The sequence below is a fragment of the Staurois parvus genome, unplaced genomic scaffold (genome assembly GCF_062004578.1).
Source record: "Staurois parvus isolate SC_StPar_1 unplaced genomic scaffold, SC_StPar_1.0 ptg000141l, whole genome shotgun sequence".
Taxonomy (NCBI): Eukaryota; Metazoa; Chordata; class Amphibia; order Anura; family Ranidae; genus Staurois; species Staurois parvus.
Window position 1 is genome coordinate 2,667,179 of NW_028317937.1, and position 20,218 is coordinate 2,687,396.

The 20,218-nt window shown below is 41.8% G+C and overlaps 1 protein-coding gene across 2 annotated transcripts in view; it reads left to right on the top strand.

Moving 5' to 3' along the window:
- ARID3A (AT-rich interaction domain 3A) overlaps positions 1 to 20,218 on the top strand; it is a 108,664-nt gene that overhangs the window by 73,047 nt on the left and 15,399 nt on the right. The window contains exons 5-8 of one of the 2 annotated variants that reach the window (XM_089673578.1): positions 3,885 to 4,068; positions 4,718 to 4,968; positions 5,107 to 5,367; positions 6,739 to 6,828. In XM_089673578.1, coding sequence (XP_089529704.1) covers positions 3,885 to 4,068; positions 4,718 to 4,968; positions 5,107 to 5,367; positions 6,739 to 6,828 — 786 coding nt within the window. Of the gene's footprint in view, positions 1 to 3,884; positions 4,069 to 4,717; positions 4,969 to 5,106; positions 5,368 to 6,735; positions 6,829 to 20,218 lie in introns of both variants that reach the window. The other variant, XM_089673577.1, reaches the window with a different exon arrangement.

The window sequence follows — 20,218 nt, forward strand, 5'->3', positions numbered from 1 at the left end:
TTGGAGGTGGCCACAGACACACCATGGCTTCCACTAATTTCTAGCAATCTTAAATTTAGGACAGGCACAGATGAAATAGATGTCTGGGATAGGAGAATTGCTAATGTAAAGATTATGTGCTGGTCAGTGAAGTTGTTTATCTAGTAAGCTCAATGAAGGACTGTACAAGACTTGTGGTTACCTACTCACCTGCAGGCAGTATAATTTGAATAGGGAGTCAGATGTATACCTGTGTGATTTAAATACTTTACCTATTCTTACTATATACTTAGTAATTTATACTGATGTATATAAATGACTGAATATCTTGCAAGATAGGATACATTGTTTAATCACACAGATCAAGAGAAGTATATATCAGGACAAAAAAAAAGTGTGTAGTACAATTTTGCAATACGTGCACATTTTCCCATCCCATGTTGTATACCTTTTAAAGACCTTAAAGTCCTTTAAAGTCCACTTTTTGCTGTGGACTGAGTGGTGTCAGCCCTGCCTGGTTGTCTTTGCTAAGCTACTCAAGCTGTGCCCCTAGCCTCATCTCCTCCAAAATTGCCTTGTAGTTCCAAGATTAGACCTGTGGATGAGGGGGGTGAAATGGGGGTTGGCTTGTTGGACTTCTTTTCTAGATAACACAGGAATGTGCACTGGGCCAACAGGTATTTTTGAACTTATGGAACAAATGTATCAAATCACTTTTAAGAGTATGTTTAACTGGACAAAAGAATGGAAATTAGAGAAGTTCTTTGTTTACCAGCACTTTGCCTGTAGTATAAAGTGTAAAGTGATTTTAAAGTACTAAAAACATTTCAGGCTCCATTCAAATTTAGACAGGGCTTTAAGCTAATTCAGCCATTTTTAGTTGATTTTAAAAGCAGGCCGAAATCCTGTGGAGGAAAGATAATGTATTCTATATTGACATCTGCTGTGTGACCAATTGAAATCTGTTCTGAAAAAAACATGGAGGCTGCTAGTTTACCCAAGTCATGTATACCCAAGTATGTAAGTTAGGAAGGAGGGTTGTTTGATGTTTTTATGTGAGTGTGTGTTTTGTTTTTTTAATAACTTTAACTTAAAGTGGTTCTAAAGGCTCAATGTTTTTTACCTTAATTCTATGCAGCGGACCCTGCCCCCACAATCCTTACCTCAGCCCCTTCCAATCCAGCAATGTTTTTGGCAGCCTCTGCTGTCTGGGGACTCTTCCTCCTCATTGGCAAAGACAGCAATCACAGCCAATGAGGAGAGAAGGGGGGGGGGTGAGCAGTGGCTCTGGGACAAGCACGCAGCAGTGCCCCAGGGCGATCAGCTTCCCTTGGAGCATTGCTTGAAGAGGAGGGGCCAGGAGCGCCATCGGGGACCCAAAAAGAAGGTGATTGGAGCTGCTCTGTGCAAAATCGCTGCACAGAGCAGGTAAGTATAGACATGTTTGTGTAAGAAAAAAAAAGCTTTAGTGTCGCTTTAACCTATTGGCATCCATCATGCTTTATTTTGTATTTAATAAAAATCAGACATTTGTTTTTGATTTGACTCAACAGAATAAATAATAAAACAAATTAAAATTCAACGCCTGTGTAAGCCTTATGGTCCCATAATTTTCAAGTGTCCTTAATGCACATAAACACACCTTTTAGTGTTAATGTGCATTTGCAATTCGGTTGCATAAATCTGCTCAGTCACCCTGTGTGTTTTGTTTTTTTTCTTGTTTTTTTTTGTTTGTTTTTTTGTTAAAATACTAAATTGGGAAATTATCACTTTGTATGCTTTCTAATTACAATTTAAATGTGATGTGAATACCATAGGCATGTTTACAGCACATTTCAGGAGAATTGAATGGAGGTGGTTGCAATGTGTCCATTTCAAAAGAAGCGAATGGAGGTGGCTGCATCATGTCAGTGCTTGCCAAACAGGTAGTTTGACCCACACTTCTTGTAAAAACTGGTCCTACTAGTATCATCTTGGAAGTTTTCCGTGTTTTTTTTTTTTTTCTACCATTCACACTTTCTCTCTTGCAGCCATGTCCAGGGAGGATGCCTACATTTCTTTGGACCTTAAACGTCTTAATCATATTTTCTACAGTAGTCACAGGAACAAGCTGCTTGGAAGTGGTCTTGTAGCCTTGACCTTTGACATGCTGGTCTGTTTTCTTTCTGATCTCTTCAGACAACTCTGGCCCATGTTCATTGTAATGCACATAGTGATATGAAACAATGACTACCTTTTTTTTCCCCCCTCCCATTTAAATAGTCTGACTGATAACAAGATTGATGGTGTGTGAGGTAGGCATTACAGAAAAAAGTCTGAAATATCACCTTTAATCCAGTCATTTCTAGGGGCTACCAACAAATCTGTCCATGGCATTTTAGAATATCTTTGCAGAATAAGAAATAATGTATCTCTTCAAATTTGTTTTATTTTATGGCATACCAAAGGCATGCAGATGTAAAAGAGTATTCCTTTTAATTTCATCGCTTTTTATGAGGAATGAAACTGTTTCATACAGCTGTCAGGGTACCATGTACTTGTGTGTATGTATATAGCAGCCTCCATGTGTGTTTGTCCACAGGAAAACATAGTGTTATATTTAGGGTTTAGGTCTGTCTTAATTTTCCTCCATCACACATGGAGGGAGTTGTCACATGCTCTTGAAAATGGTGCCCAAGTATTCTCATCCTAAAGCTACATTTCAAAGAGTACTACAACTTCTATGAATGGAGGGGGTTAACCTTTCCATCATCCATCTGTCCTCCATTTGTAGATCGTTTTTCATTCATAAAAGCTGTAGTACCGGCTTCTTCGAAGGGGGAAGCTGGTTAGTATGGACTGGCATAGTCAGGCACTCCTCTTGAGAGCCTGTGAATTTAAATGCCCTACAGTTCTTTTAACACCCACCACACCAGGAGATTATTGCGTTTGGCAGTGGGGCATCGCTGGAGAGAATTTCATCTAACAGAAGAGACCTCTGCATAAAGGACACATTCTACGGAATGTAAGTTATGTCCTTTTGGGCTGCTTTGTGTGTGTGTGTGTGTGTGTGTGTGTGTGTGTTTGTTGGTGGGGGGGGGGGGTTAATGCACTTAGGCTTTTGATTTCTATTTTGTCCCTATTGGCAAAAAATTGCCTCTCATTGTTACCAAGAAAGAGTCAGGGGAATGCCAAAATCTTAGAGATTTCCGAAGAACAAATAAACAGCTAACATATTCCAATGGTAATACCTGTTTCAGTGACAACTAAGATGGACATTACCCTCAGTTTGGGAGGTTGGGAGTATCTCTGAGACTGGAAATGAAGAGGAACTTCCCTAATGGTATACAAACAAAAAATAAACTGGAACCTGCTACATAGATAGCAGTGTGGTATACTGCTATCTATGTTGCATTCCCTGAAAGCTGTAAATCAGTGTTTGAGTTAAAATACCTTGGCAGAGAAAATATTAAAATATGCTGGTGATGGGACTGACTGCATGTGCTACCTCACTCCCTGTGTTATTACCTATACAGGACAGTTAGTGATACTTTGACGTAAATGGAGATGTTCCGTAACAGTGACCGTAAAAAGGATACAAGCATGAAAAATATCATTCATAAGCAACTTTGTCAGAATGTGCATACACATCAATACATTCTGTGATGTCTGCAGACAGTTTAAGCTTCTAAAAATGTTTCTACTTTCTCAGAGAAAAAAAATGTTATTTGTTCTTATTTCTAAGTTCCACTTTTAATAACCTGTCAGACTTGTTTCTGCAAGCAGCTTGGGAATAACTAAATTTTTTTTTAAAATTGATTTATGCAGTGTGCTGGGATCTAAGTCAATTAGGTATAAAATAATTAGTATCACATACATGTCATTAATTAAGTGCTGACATTGTTCTGGGTTGATCCTTCCACCAGGAACCCCTGTGAACCGGATTCCCATAATGGCCAAGCAGGTTTTAGATTTGTACATGTTGTATGTGCTGGTCACTGAAAAGGGAGGGCTAGTTGAAGTTATCAACAAGAAACTCTGGCGAGAGATCACCAAAGGCCTAAACCTGCCAACCTCAATCACCAGTGCGGCCTTTACCCTGCGCACACAGTAAGTTCTTCTAACGCATGGTTAATCTGATACTTTGACATTTGATGTAATTGGAGATGTGCAGTGACAGTAAAAAGTACGTGAGTATGAAAACTATCATTCATAAGCAACTTTGATTTCTAAGGGCTCGTTCACACCATGGTGCAGAGACGTCAGTTTTTCTGCAAGGGCACAATTAAATCAATTGTTCTCCATGTGCCCTGTTCACACCACAACACTGGTATTGCTTGCAGATTTTTTTCTGCGGAGGAATCTGCAACGTGTATAAAACCCGTTGCATAAAAAGTGATTTGAAACTGATGTCTCCAATGTCAATCAGTTTTTCTGCACGTATTGGGTGAACGAGGCCTAAAAATGGATCCTTGCGATTTACAGCTTGGTTCCAGCTTTATATTCTCCCCTGCTTTTATGGTCATGGCTACAGGTGTGTCTCAAAACTAAGCATGATCTTGTTCCTTCTCTTTTTTTGCTTTCCTAACTAATTTTACTTCTATTTCTGTTTTTTTTTTTTTTTACTTTTACAATGGAAGAGTATAATTCTTTAACTCTGCCCCTTTTTTGTTTCATCACATTTTTTTGTATGGGTTTTTGGCAATGTATATTTTAGCTTGTGATCAAAAGAAATCCACAATCTTTCCTTCCTCTGCAGATACATGAAGTATTTATACCCCTATGAATGTGAGAAGAGAGGCCTTAGTAATCCAAATGAACTGCAGGCAGCCATTGACAGTAATCGTCGGGAAGGACGCAGACAAAGCTTTGGAGGCTCCCTTTTCACATACTCCCCAAGTGGAGCTCCAAGTATGCTTTCCTCCCCAAAGATGCAGGTCCCTGCCATGACAATAGGGGGCGCTGCAACAAATGGAAGCTCACTTACCCCAATCCAGAAGATCAAGAAGGGTGAGTGTATATAGAGATCTGGTCAGTTGGTGAGCATTTTTAGCTTTCAAAGAGACTGAAAGTGCAGTGTTTGAAAGGTTTATTTAAAATTGGGCTTCATTGTGCATAGATCTAAATATTCTTTTCTTCCTTTTTAAGAGGACGAATCTCCTTTGTCCTTGACAATGCCGTCCAGGATCCCGGTTACCTTAACTGGGCACTCTATGGTAGCAGCTCAGGTGGCCGCCCAAGCAGCAGCCCTAGAACAGCTTCGTGAAAAGCTGGAGTCTGGGGAGCCTCCAGAAAAAAAGTTGGCACTGGGATCTGAGGAACAGCAGCGTTTGGTGCAACGGGCTATCCAGCAGAACCTACTGGCCATGACCACACAGTTTCCCATGAATATCCGCATTAACAGCCAAGGTAATTCAACATCTAAAATATTGGCAGAAATTGCAGGGCCATGCATAACTCGTTGACATTAATTGTTGATGAGACAAATGGAAACTATAGCTAAATGGATACTGTTAGAAATTAGGTCATCTAGTATGATCGGCCATTTGAGCATACCTGCTTAAATGTCTAGTGTAAACCACATTTTCTATAGAAAATTACAGAAAAACCACAAAGTTTACTAAAACCATCACTATTGAGTGTGTTTTCGTGCTTTCTTGATATAGATTTGACTTCAGTGAAGCTTCATGATGTATACATGTTTTAGTTCCCCTGTCCTTTAGTAAAAAGGTGTATATATACCATTTATATTATCTGCTTGTATTCCATTATGTGTTTTTAAGTATTAAACTAGACTTTAAGTTGCTTCGCAACTTTCCATATATAGGCCACTGAGTCTCTACAGAAGGAGAAGTTATATTTCAAGACATCAGTTCTTATTGAAGCCTGTGATGTTAATTATATATTTTGGAAAAAATAAATGACGTATAATGCAAAAAAAACCCACAATTTTTAACCCAATTTTTTTATAACAGATAAAAGATGTTAGAGTAAATGGATACCCAACGTGTCACGCTTTAAAATTGTGCGTGCTCATTGAATGGCGACAAGCTATGATAATTAAATAATTTTCATAGGCGACGTTTTTGGTTTGCTCCAGATGAGGCGTCAATGTCCATTTTTACTTTTACAGTCAAATTTGAGAAACACCCACTATGTTTGTTAATAATCACACAACATGCATAAAAATATATTTTTTTAAAATGTCTTTCCTTATAAATGCCTTTTTATAGGAGAAGGTGTCATGGCTCATACTGCAAGCATTCCTCAAGCTCAGAGTGAGTTTTTCCCAAGAAAGGCTTAGGAAAGGTTGAGTTTCTTCTCAAAACATTCAGAAGTTTTCCCTTTTGTTAGGACAGTGTCCAAATCTAGTTTACAATGGATAATGAGACCTTCCAGCAGAGTACAAACATGGTAAATTAGGACACACACCGCTTCCAATCTCCCTCATACACAAAGAGAACGAGGTAGGAGCACGAGATTTTAAATATTTTTTAAAGCTGTATGAATGAGAATATTTTACAAATAATAAAGTAGTTGTTTTCTTAATTTGGTTGCAATAGTGGAAATAAACTACAGGTTGCCTTGAATTGAATTTACATTATTGCTCCGTTTAGAGTAATCACATTGCAGACACAATACTTTTTTGAATTGGAGTCTATGATCAATAACATCATGAAAATGCATGCAATGCAAATATCTGTTCTGGACTATTAATCCTCTCTTCTTTTTGTCTTTTAATACTGTATTCTCACTGTGCTCTTTTTTTTATTTCAGCAGAGGGGAGACAGGAGTCTGCTGTTAACCTCACTACCAATGGCACAAACAGTATTAGTATGTCTGTGGAGCTTAACGGTATTGTATACACAGGTGAGTCAATCTAGCTTAAATAAGAGCCCTTTTACACTGATGTGCTTTTGTGCAGCTTAGGGCCCTTTCACACTGATGTGCTTTTGCTGTATTACTTGCAATGGAAGTGTGGTTTTGGTGTGCTTTTGAAAAACTGCACCAAATATGCAGCATGCAGGACTTTTCACAGTGCATCTGCAACAGTTGCATAGGATTTAATGGGGAATAGTCTCCCTAGCAAAGCGTGGCAAAAGTGCACTAGTGTGAAAGGGACCTTACACTGGATCTTGCCTTGTCATTTGCTACGGGTCTTCTGATCGCAACTTAACACCATAGAGATTCCACATATGTACCATTTTCCAAGATCGGAAAGCATCAGTTTTGATTTGCAATGCAATGTAACACTGGCACGAAGGTCTTATGGTGTCCAGATACTTTTATAGCTCCATGCCACACATTAGTTTTCAATGCAGATAACCGGGCCAGGTTTTATATTTATTTATATATATATATATATACCGTATTTTCCGGCGTATAAGACGACTGGGCGTATAAGACGACCCCCTACTTTTCCTGTTAAAATATAGGGTTTGATCTATACTCGCCGTATAAGACTACCCCTCTTCCAACGCACACCAAATAAAAATGAAAAAAGATCAGATTTGATTTCAATATGGTATGCTATTTCAGTATGGTATTCCAATGATGGGGTGCTATTCCTCCCACTGACACCAATGATGGGGCATGATTCCTCCCACTGATACCAATGATGGGGCACTATTCCTCCCACTGACACTAATGATGGGACACTATTCCTCCCACTGATACCAATGATGGGACACTATTCCTCCCACTGTGGGAAGAATCGTGCCCCATCATTGGTGTCAGTGGGAGGAATAGTGTCCCATCATTAGTGTCAGTGGGAGAAATAGTGCCCCATCATTGGTGTCAGTGGGAGGAATAGCGCCCCATCATTGGTGTCAGTGGGAGGAATAGCGCCCCATCATTGGTGTCAGTGGGAGGAATAGCGCCCCATCATTGGTGTCAGTGGGAGGAATAGCGCCCCATCATTGGTGTCAGTGGGAGGAATAGCGCCCCATCATTGGTGTCAGTGGGAGGAATAGCGCCCCATCATTGGTGTCAGTGGGAGGAATAGCGCCCCATCATTGGTGTCAGTGGGAGGAATAGCGCCCCATGATTGGTGTCAGTGGCAGGAATTGCGTCCCATCATTGGTGTCAGTGGGAGGAATTGCGCCCCATCATTGGTGTCAGTGGGGAGAATAGCGCCCCATCATTGGTATCAGTGGGGAGAATAGCGCCCCATCATTGGTATCAGTGGGGAGAATAGCGCCCCATCATTGGTGTCAGTGGGGAGGAGGAATAGTGCCCCATCGTTGGTATCAGTGGGGAGAATAGTGCCCCATCGTTGGTGTCAGTGGGGAGGAGGAATAGTGCCCCATCGTTGGTATCAGTGGGGAGAATAGTGCCCCATCGTTGGTATCAGTGGGGAGAATAGTGCCCCATTGTTGGTGTCAGTGGGGGAGGAATAGTGCCCCATCGTTGGTGTCAGTGGGGGAGAGGAGCGGCTGCTCCTTCCTTCAGTTCGGCCGCTTGATTTTTGCGGGGCCGCTCGGCTCCGCCTCCTCGCCGGTGATTGGTCGCCTGTGTGCCTTTCCAGTGCTGGCGCCCAATCACCGGTGAGGAGGCGGAGCCGAGCGGCAGCGCGACCATCGAGCGGCCGAACTGAAAGAAGGCGCAGCCACGCTTCCTGGACCGGATCGTCGTGGGACCGGGACCGGAGCCAGGTAAGGTACAGCAGCTCCTCTGTCCACCCCTGTACTTAGTGTCCGTTGGAGGAGGAGGGGGGGCGGCGCTGCCCCTCGAAAAAGTGCCGCCCTGACACCGGCTCGCCGTATACCGGCGTATAAGACGACCCCCGACTTTTCAGAAGATTTTCATGGGTTGAAAAGTCGTCTTATACGCCGGAAGGAAAATACGGTATATGTGTGTATGTATGTGTGTATGTGTGTGTATATATATATATATATATATATATATATATATATACACATATATATATATACACACTCTATCAATCAATTCAATACTCCACGCTCTATGGGTCTGAAAGGGATATGACCAAGGTAAATGAAAACACTATGGTGTGGCACTTGCAGTACTACAACAGAACAGCTCCCCTAAACAATAATGTAAATTCCCTTCAGTGACGCCATATGCATGGAGCTGTACTACAACGCACCTCCCTCAGTAGCGTTAAGTAAAGTGCTTAAATCAATAACACACAATATTTCCACTATAACAATCACTGTGCAAAAGACAGCAACAAACAGTGTTGAAATTCAGTGTTAATAAAGTGCTCTTTAACTACTAGCCTACAGGGCACTTATACCCCCTTCCTGCCCAGGCCAGTTTCCAGCTTTAGTGCTGTTGCACTTTGAATGACAATTGCGCGGTCATGCAACGCTGTACCCATATGAAATTTTTATCATTTTTTTGTGACAGAGCTTTATTTTGGTGGTATTTAATCACCTCTGGGTTCTTTATTTTCTCTTAAACCAAAAACCACTGATGGGTAGCACTGATTGGCAGCACTGATAGGTGGCACTGACTGGCGCTGATGGGTGACACTGAAAGGCAGCTCAGATGGGCACTGGCACGTGGCATGGATGAGCACTGAGAGCTGGCACTGATGGACACTTGACAGGTGGCGCTGCTGGGGCTACACAGATCATCAGGGCACACTGATCTGATGATCAGTGTAGATGTCCCCTCCGAGGAATGCCGATTACCGGCTCTCCTCTCCTCACGAACTGTCACGCTGATAACCAGAATTTCCTTGTATACATGTGATCAGCTGTGATTGGACACAGCTGATCACATGACCGAGCCGACATCTTTGGCTCTTTCCGTGGATCGGTGATCCGATGTGTCCGAGGGACACAGCGCACCGCCAGTCGCCGCACTGTGCGCTCCCGGAGCCACGCATGCGCGGTTAGAATGGGAGGACGTCATATGGCGTCCTCCCAGAACGAGAGAACCGCCTTGCATCTGTCATTTTACTATATGGCGGGCGGGAGGTGGTTAAGAAGTGTCTTGTGCCCAGAGGTAGAAAATCCAATATCTTCACTTATTGTGACTGATATGTGCTCCCCTTGTGAACATCACACTCATCAGAACTCCATGACCCTCTATAAATGGGTCTTTAGCGTTGTTAAGAGTATATCTTCCCTCCAGCAGCTTTATCCAGATTTCTCTCCCCAGGACCATTTTTTCATAAACTTTCCTCCTGTTTGTATATGTAAAGAGAAAAAATAAACAGGAGGCAGCAGTGTAATTCTGCATTTATTAGCAGTTTAAAGCAATTAAAATACACTTACTGCATAACAGTGATTGTATATACAAACTACAGCGCATGTAAACCACTTCCTAGAGCAACCTGCTCTCCACAGACCGGAAGTATGAAAGCAGAAGTGACGCAGTGAGCCTATATGCCTTCAGGTGATTGCACAAAGCCACTCAAAGATTTCAACACTCCCTTAAATAACTGCTTACCCTCCTGAGGATTTACCCTCCTTCCTGACCAGGCCATTTTCTGCATTACGGCGCTACTTTACTTTAACTGACAAGTGTGCAGTCATGCAATGCTGCACCCAAATTAAATTTACATCCTTTTTTCCCACGAATTGAGCTTTCTTTCGGCGGTATATGATCGCCTGTGCGTTTTTTTTATTTTTTGCACTATAAAAAATAAACGACCGACAATTTTGAGAAAAAAAACAATATTTTGGACTTTTTGCTGTTAAACGTGTCCAGTAAAAAAATTTTAAAAATCAAATTTCGTCATAAATTTATGCCAAAATGTATTCTGCAACATGTGTACCTCGGTTTACAAACGCCTTGGTTAACGTAATTTTTGGTTTACGAATGAAAATCCATTGAAAATAATGCCTCGGTTTACGATTTTTTTTTGCAATACGAAGTGTATGTCGGTGCTGATTTTTTTTTTTTTTTTTTTTTTTTTTTTTTTATATGCAATTGCCGGCTTTTTTTTCTTCACTATAGCACACAGAGCTGCCACTTTCCCCAGAGTTAAAGGAAGCTTTCTTTCTTTTAAGAAACTAAAAGGAAACATTGTTTCTTTTAACTTGGGCAAATAAACTAAAAAGAAACTTTCTCTTTTAGCTGGTGGGAAAGTGACAACTGAATCTCTGAGCTATAGTGAAGAATAAAAAAGCGCAAATTAAATTTAAAAACCGGCACCATAATAAATAAAAAAAAAAAAAAAAACACATGGAGTCCCCATTCCCATCCATGCCAAGCCCTTTGAGTCTGGTATGGATTTTGAGGGGAACTCCCATGCCAAAATTTTAAGAAAAATGGCTTGGGGGTCCCCCCAAAATCCATACCAGACCCTTATCTGAGCATGCAGCCTGGCAGGTCAGGAAAGGGGGGGGGACACGAGCGAATGCCCCCCCCCCCAAACCATACCAGGCCACATCCCCTCAACATGGGGGGGGGTGCTTTGGCGCAGGGGGAGCTCTCTCCCCCCCCTTCCCCCAAAAGCACCTTGTTTCCATGTTGATGGGGACAAGGGCCTCTTCCTCGCCCCTCCTTACTTATTTTAAAACTGTCAAACCACCAGAGCAGGCAGACGGTGGGAGCCATAGTCGGAAGCAGAGCCTTTTTTAAAAAACATTTTTCAGGACGGTGGCGGCCGCCCTCATGATTGACATTGAATCTACTGCGGGGACATTCTTTTAGTTTTTTTTTTTAATAAAGGACTTGTCAAAGACCGTGTCCTGTCTTTTCACACTACACTTTTTGTTTTTGGTGAATGAGTATCGGGACCATGTACCCCACACTCATTTACATAGAGACATAGGGTGGGGGGCTGGAATCTGGGGACCCCCTTGTTAAAGGGGGCTTCCAGATTCTGATAAGTCCCCTGCACACAGACCCTCACAACCACCGGCCAGGGTTACTGTTTTCTGACCTCAGGAACGGATTAATTGGTTTTCAATGCATTCCTATGAGAAATGGTGTTTTCGGTTTATGAATTTTTCGCTATACGAAAAGCACAAATGACATTCGTAAACCGAGGTATGCATGTACGTGTAAATTAACTGGTTTACGTGAAAGTTATAGCATTTACAAATAGCAGTATAGATACTGGGATTTATTTATTTTTTTTTTTACTAGTAATGGCGGCAATCAGCAACTTTTTAGTGGAACTGTGGCGGACATTCTGACACTGGGGAGAACTAACTTGGTGTCACTGACATCCCCAGTGACACCAATACAGTGATCAGTGCTGAAAAAAAAGCACTGACACTGTACTAATGGCACTGCGCAGAAAGGGGTTAATATGGGTGATCAAAGGGTTAACTATGTGTAGGGAGTGTTTTACTAGGGGGCGGGGGGGGGTGTGTGTTTCACTGTAAGCACACTGCTCTGTATGGCTGTGCTGTACACAGTCTTCCAGAGCAGTGGGCCCAAGCCGACGGAGGAAGACTGTAAACAAAACCAGTCTACCTCCCTGTCAGAGATGCTCGGTAATCACTGGGCGCCAGCGTGTAATTACCGGCCAGGGCCCGGTGATTGACAGGCGCAACCACGAATGGCTGCGCGGGTAGGTCTCTCGCGTGCCCCCTACCCAGGACTGCAAAATCACGTATATATACGTGATTTTGCTTACCCCTGCCTCCCTGTAGCAGTATATCTGCTATAGGGTGGCAAAAGAGGATAAACCCTCCCATCATGTGATCCTCAGTTTTTTGCTTGTGTCCAAAGGCGATGAATTCATCGCTGTGATAATAGGTGTTATGATTGCTGATTTCTGAGAGAGAGAGAGAGAGAGAGAGAGAGAGAGAGAGAGAGAGAGAGAGAGAGAGAGAGAGAGAGAGAGAGAGAGAGACTCTTTTCCAAATCTGTGCCCTCCCGGTTTGGTAGTGTGGGGACTGTACCTAGACCCTGCAGGAAGGTACGAGCGGAGCCAATCTGTAATGTGACTCCATTGGACCCAGCATTTAAGCAACTTACTAGGTTTGCTGTGCAGCGTATTCATAATCACCTAGTGCTATACTGGTCCGAGGCAGAGGTCTACCTTTTGAGGAGCCCAGCCCTTGAAGATCTCTCTCCTCATCGGAGGAGGGGATAGGTGCAACGGAAGAGGGCATAATCTGCTTGGAGGATCCTATTGGACTTTCTCTCTCCACTTTGGATGTAAAAGGGCACTAGTTCTTTAAACACTGTGTACTGCAGAAGCTCTCTGGTTTAATTTGGGATTACACCTTCTCCTATTGCCCACATCATGTATTGTATGGAGGTACAATCCCCTTTGTGGTGAGTGCTGCAGTGGCAGTGACCTTCTTTATTTTAATTGGTTTCCAAGCACTGCTACCTTCTTGCTCCTTGTCTTTCTAGGGCACATGGGTGAGTGCCATCTTTGGACATGAACGTGTATGGTGTGGGCACATTCTTGGACACACATGGCACACATGAAGCCTACATTTTGGGTGGCTACTGCGCAGGCACCATTTATACCTTACTTTGCAAGCAATGCAGTTGCTTCCTCAGGGCAGATCTTGTGCAGCAGAGAAGCTACTGGGACATAACTTGGAAGTGCCAAAATAGAATCACAAGGGTCATCTGGGAGAGCATAAATGCCCCATAGGGGCAACATGGAGGGGTCTGGGCACAGAGGGGCAGTAAAAAGTAGTCTGACATATGGTTGCTTTCTCACTTCCTGTGCATTGTGCTTTTTCTCACAGGAGACCAGGGAAAGAGGCCTCTTAACCCCATCCCACCCCCACCCCCTTAAATTCCACCAGTCAGATCTTTGCCTAAGTTCTTACTGATTTGTCATTGAAGACAGCAGCCCCTCAGTCTCATCTTTCTGATTCAGATTCTTCCATTTGGTTAGATTTGGAGGAGGACTACATAACCAGAGAAGGCTTTTCATCCAATTTGGATAAAACATCTGCAGAAGGTCCTTCTACCATGGTTCCACCAAAATTAAAAAAAATCAATTTTGGTGCTTATTAAGGAGGTCTGAAAATGTCCTATGTTTGACCCTGCAGTTCCTGAAAGCCCCAAAGTGACAAGCATAAGATCTAGAAGACAGACCTAATGACTTTCCAGCCCCTTTCATGTGCCAATCTTTCGTTTCATCAGTTCAGTTATGTTTTTTTTTTCAAAGAAAAAACGTATTAAGTTTTTTATATTTGTTTTTGAAAAGTTTTTCATCAGTTTTTTACGTCCGCCAGCTAGAGTCCTTAACCACTTGAGTCCAGGACCATTTTTTTCATGCAAAAACAGACCATCTGTCTGTTTTACATCTTATTTTGGTCCGTTACATTTTTTTTTTTTTTTTTAACAGAACAAAATTAGGGCTTTTATCCATTTCAAAAAATGAATGTTGACAGATGTGGATGTAAGCGGATTATCATCTGTTTACATCTGTTTTTCCATAGAGTTGCATTGATTGTCCATTTTTCATCCACCCGTTGATGGATGAAAAATGGCTAACGGTCTGCATGTGTTAATGGGGTCTTCGTCAAGGAACTTTTGTATGAGAACTGGGAACAACCAGAGAAGGTTTATGTTATTCCTAATCTATGCTGGCACACCTTTAGGCTAAGTCCCGTCCCCTGATCCCCCATCACTGATTTGATTAAAAGCGACGGGAGCCAATGACTCCTGCTGCTGTCTTGAGCCTGTTAGAGGGGAGAGAGAGAACCAGTGCTGCTGCAGATGGGCACAGCGCTGGATTGATAAAGGACTCTGGTAAGAACTTGGAGGGTGGGGGGAACAACTAATGCAAGGTTTTTCTAACTTAATGCAGGTAATGCAGTGAAAAAAAAAACACCTGGTCTTTGAACCACTTTGGCTTCCTTTAACCTCATATGGACCAATCTTGCAATCCTATTGTGATTGCTATGGGGGTGTATCAGACACGAAGTATGGCCTAGGCATCTGACTTGGAACCCCAGAGGATAGCCCTTCCCACATTCACAAGGTAAACCTGTTTCCAGTTGTCTTTACACTACACTGTTGTGGACAGTATAAGTGACACACTCTCAATGATCCCTTTTGGTTCTCCTGTTGGTAAAAATGTGGAGAATACCATTTGATGGTCAACACCTTTTTGGGGAATCTGTGGACACCTACATTAAGAAGATTATGGGTGGAACAAGTACTCTTCTTTCCAGCAAAAAGAGGGTCTCCTTTCCTTCCTTCCAGGTGTCAACATCTAAGTCTGGCTACACATTAAACAATTTTCTTTTACAATTTTCCTTTACCCTAGGTTCACACCTAAGCGTTTTCCGCAGCGTTTTGCAGAAACGCACTACAGTTCATTTAACATGATTTCCTATGGGACACGTTCACATCTCTGTCTCTTCATCCTGTGCATTTTTTGTAAAGGGTCAGGGACTTTTGTTGTATGCAAAAAGTTGCGTTTTTGGTTCTATAGATTTCAATGGAAACACTGCAGAAAAGCATGTAGAGCATGTAGAACAAGAAAAATAAAATAAAAAAAATGCAAAATGCTTTAAAAACGCATGTGCAAAAACACAACGCAAAACGCACTGCAGAGACGGGTCAAATGCAAACTGCATAGGTGTAGACCTAGCCTTAGATTTATCAAAACCAAGCAATATGAGGTCAAACCTAAACACTTTCAATTTGTATGCAATCAGACAGGTCCTGCACTACATAATTGGAAGGAAATCTAAAGTAATGTTGAACAAGAAAATTGTATAATGTATGGCCAGCTTAAACCAGGCATTTTTTTGCCCCAAGTCCAGGTCCTCCAGACCCTGTAAGCCTGGTCCCATGTCCCCTTCAGAATGAAGGTGCACCGCCACCGAGATTAGTGGGGGACATTTGCTTGCTTTTTGCAAACATCTGGTTTGAGAAAATATCAGACTCTTGGGTTCAGGAAGTTGTTTCTTCCAGATACAAGTTTGAATTTCATAAACTTGTGTTTTGCAGTCATCCTTGTCATCAAGGATGTGTACTCACACATTTTGATCTTTTCTCCACTCCATTTCTTCGATTTGCATCTATGGTTTTGAGAAAAAACATTTTCAATTTCCCACTTTTGGATTAGCCGCAGCTCCTTGAGTACATTTTGACTGTGGTGATAGACTTGTTGAAGTCCAGGGTGATTCATTTCCTAGGACGACCTGCTGGAAAGGTCAACTCCTGCCTAACTTCCAATGGACAATCCAGACCTTACAGAACTTTGGATCATCAGCCTTCAGAAATCTGTCCTAGATCCTTCCCCAGCATCTGTAATACCTGGGTTTGGTGGTGGACACAGTCCAGAACAAGGTATTCCTTTCACAGGGAAAATGCCTCTCCCTACAGAAGCAGACTCAGGAACTTTGGTCCACTTCCAATCTTTTAGTAAGGACTTCATGAGGGTCCTGGGAGTCATGGTGGCTTCCTTCGAGGCGGTCCCGTATGCTCAATGACATTACAGATCCCTGAGAGCGATTTTTATTTTTCCTTTCTATGGTGGACAGACCTTCTTATGGGTCTTCCAAGAATCCAGTTCCTGCCCAAACTATAATTTTTGTTTTTTGGGTTTTTTTTTTTTGAGAAATTGACAGAAAAACATTTTTCATTACAGTGAGACACCAAGCATTATTACTCATTTTAAGGATGTGTACTCTTTAGAGTCAGAGTGCTGAAAGTTAGCACTGAGAAAACCAAGTTCAGATCCAACAAAGTCACTGTGGAATGAAGGGGGAATGAAGTCAATGGTCCCTGATAAAAGATGGCAGGAGTGGAGACCAGACTTTTTATGTTTCAGTATTTTTATTAAATTTTCAGAGATAAACAAGGAAATGAGATACGGTTCATTCATTCAATATTGCAATAGACGATATATAGTTGAGCATTTTTTTTTTTTTTGCAATGTCATCAGAGGTATTCGTATGTGTATGATGAACCTTGGTGAGGAGTTTGGGGTGCTGGGGGGGGGGGGGGTATTGGTGGAGGGGTGGGGGAGGAGAGGATTGGGGGAGGAAAGATATAATTGGGTAATTGAGGATATACCAGTCTTGGTTTGGGAGGTAATTTTACCTGTTTAAATGTCATCAGGATTGTACAGAACATTTTGGGTGATTTAGCCATCGGGTTCATTGCTTATTAAATTTGTGATAGGAAGAAGTGTTAATTGCAGATAATTTTTCCATTTCACATTGGGTGTTAAGGTCTGTAATTAAGTGATTGAGGGGGTATTATTTGTGTTCCATAATCTGGTAATGTTCATTTTGGCGGTGAAGAGTATGTGGGTAATAATTGTTCGGGAATGAGGAGGGAGTTTATCGATCCCGATGTGTAGGAGTGCTAATGAGGGGGTCGGGGTTATCAAAATTTTGGTTATTTCGGAGATTAATTGAAAGGTAGTATTCCAGAAGGATCTAAGTGACTTACATGACCAAAGAAGAAGTAGTGTTGAGCCTGTCTCACCTCATTGTCTCCAGCATGTAGGAGATTGTTTCAGGTAGTAGATGGAGAGTTTGACTGGGGTCAGGTACCATTGGTGGAGTATTTTTAGATATGACTCCCAGTAGGAGCTGCATCGGGTAGCTTTATAGGTAATGTTGAAGGCATTTTCCCAGCATTTTAAAGTTTTTTGGTCTGATAGGATTTTTTCCCAGTTGGTTAGGGAAGTAGGTTGAAGAGTAAATTGTAAGTTTATGAGGTATGTATAGAAGGTAGATATACCTTTTTACCTGGGTATTGAGGTTTGGTGAAGAAGATGTAGGCTATATTTGGTATCTTGGTGAGGGGTAAGATAGTTGTTTGTAGACAGTGAGCAATTCTTAGGTATGTAACGTTTTCAGTAGTAGGGAGATTATATTTGGTTTGGAAGGGGCATATAGATTGATTGGTATAGAGGTCTGTTATATTGGTTATCCCTTGTTTTGTCCAGTGCGATAAATCTAGCGAGGGGATGAGAAGGTGTAATATATTGGTTGGAGTAGGCATATGTTTGACGTCTTTAAATTTAGTGGATAGGAGGTCCCGCCAAGCTTGTAGGGAGGCTTGAATACATGGATGTTTTAGTTTGGGTTCTATTCGGTTGGTCGGTGGAGTCAGGATTATATTTTGGGGTTTAAGTGGTTGAAAAGGGAGGGTTTCAATTATGGACCAAATTTTTTCTTTCGATGGGTTCCACCAGAAGTATATTTGGTCTAAAAGAGTAGCTGTGTAATAAGACTTGAGGTGTGGGAGTCCTGCTCCTCCTTTAGCTGTAGGGCATATTAAGAGATTGGTGGTACATCTTGTTTTTTTCGATTTTCATAGGAACTTTGTGAGGATTGTTTGTAGGCTATGAGTTAGGGATTAGTATGGGGAGTGTGCGGAATATGTATAAGATTTTGGGTAAAATGTACATTTTCAGAGTTGCCACTCGGCCTAGTTTGGAGAGTTCTGACATGCATAAAGTGTTTAGTTCTCGGGGGATAGTTTCAAGCAATATTTTATGGTTTGCTGTGTATAGTTGGTCTGTCGTCGGTGTGAGTCTGATTCCTAAGTAAGGAATGTTCGTTTCCAATGCAAATGGGAATTGTTTGGCTAGCTGGGTTTGGAGTTTGGATGAGATGTGAAGGTTTAGTGTGGAAGATTTGGGTTTGTTAGGTTTGTAATATGAGACTGTTGAGTAGGTATAGAAATGTGAGCGAATCGTTTTAAGGGATTTTTTTGGGTTGGTCACCATTAATATAATATCGTCTGCAAATAGGCTAATTTTGTGTTCCATGTTGAGGTGTGTGATTCCTGTAAATGATTGGTCCTCTCTGAGTTTGGATGCTAGGGGTTCAATAAGGAGTGTAAATATTATCGGGGAGAGTGGACAGCCTTGTCTTTTGCCGTTCGAAATGTCAAAGGGGTCAGATAATGTGCCATCTGTCAGCACTCTAGCGGATGGATGTAAATATAATGACAAGATGGCTTTCAGCATCCAACCTATGATGCCGAATTTTTGAAGCGTGAGTTGCATGAATTGCCAATGTATCCGGTCGAATGCTTTCTCTGCGTCTAGAGATAGGAATAAGGAGGGGCTCTTAGTATTTTCTAAGTTGTGTAAGAGGGAAATAATTCTTCTGGTAGCATCGGGTGCCTGGCGACCTGGAATGAAACCTACTTGGTCTGGGTGAATTAGGGTGGGGAGGTAGGGGAGAATTCTTCGGGATTTGTTTTTTGCGTACAGTTTTATGTCGGTATTAAGTAATGAAATTGGCCTGTAGTTTTGGACAAGTTGGGGGTCTTTGCCAGGTTTTGGTATAGTCGTTATGATGGATTCCAACATGTCTTTGGGGAATGAGCCTTTGGTGGCAGTATGATTGAAGAGTTTGGTCAGGTGTGGTGATAAGTCTGTGCAAAGGTGTTTATAGTATTCGTTAGTGTATCCGTCATTGCCTGGTGATTTGTTAAGTGGGAGTGTTTTAATGGTCGGTTCTATTTCTTTGGGTGATATTGGGGTAGAGATGGTGTCAAGTTGGTCTCAGGATAGTTGAGGGAGGTTGGTCGTGTGGAGAAATTGTTGTATGGAAGTGATTGTTGGTTGGATGGTGTCTGGGTTGTTTTCAAGGTTATATAGGTTTTGGTAGTATTCTGCAAAGGCGTTAGCTATGTCTTGCGGGTTTGTGTTTAGGGTATTCGTGGATGGGTGTTTAATTGAAACTATTTTGTATTTCAGCCGTTTTTGTTTTACCAATTTGGCTAACAACGAGCTGGCTTTGTTACCTAATGAGTAGAATTTCACTTAAATTTTTTGGAGATTTAGGTCATATTTGTAAAGTAGAAGGGATCTTAATTTATTTCTATCTCCTGTAAGGGATGAAAAGATTGTTGGGTCTTGGGATTTTTGTTTTTTTCCTCATTTGTTTTGATTGAAGCTAGGAGTTTATCTATTCGGTTCTGTTTTTGTTGATGCTGGCGCTTAGTTTTATCAGAATACCTCTCATGTATGCTTTATGGGTTGACCATAAAGTGGTTATGGATATACCAGGAGTATCATTAAGTTCAAAAAATGTCCTGTGTGCATCTAGTATTTGTTGCTTGTAGTCTTCGTTTTTCAGCAAGATCGCGTTCAATTGCCATAATCGGGGTATCGACGAATGTTGTTTGCTGTCAAGGGAGATAGTGATCGGAGCATGGTCTGACCATCTGATGGTACCAATCTTGGAGGAGGTGACGTGTTGTAGAGTCCATTTATCGGTGATGAAGAAGTCGATTCTAGAATAGGATAAGTGGGATGGGGAGTAGTAGGTATAGTCCTTTTCGGTCCTATGTTGGCATCTCCAGATGTCATAGAGATCGCTGGAATGAAGAAATTGGTTAAAGGACTGTTTTGAAGATCTTGTCTTGGATG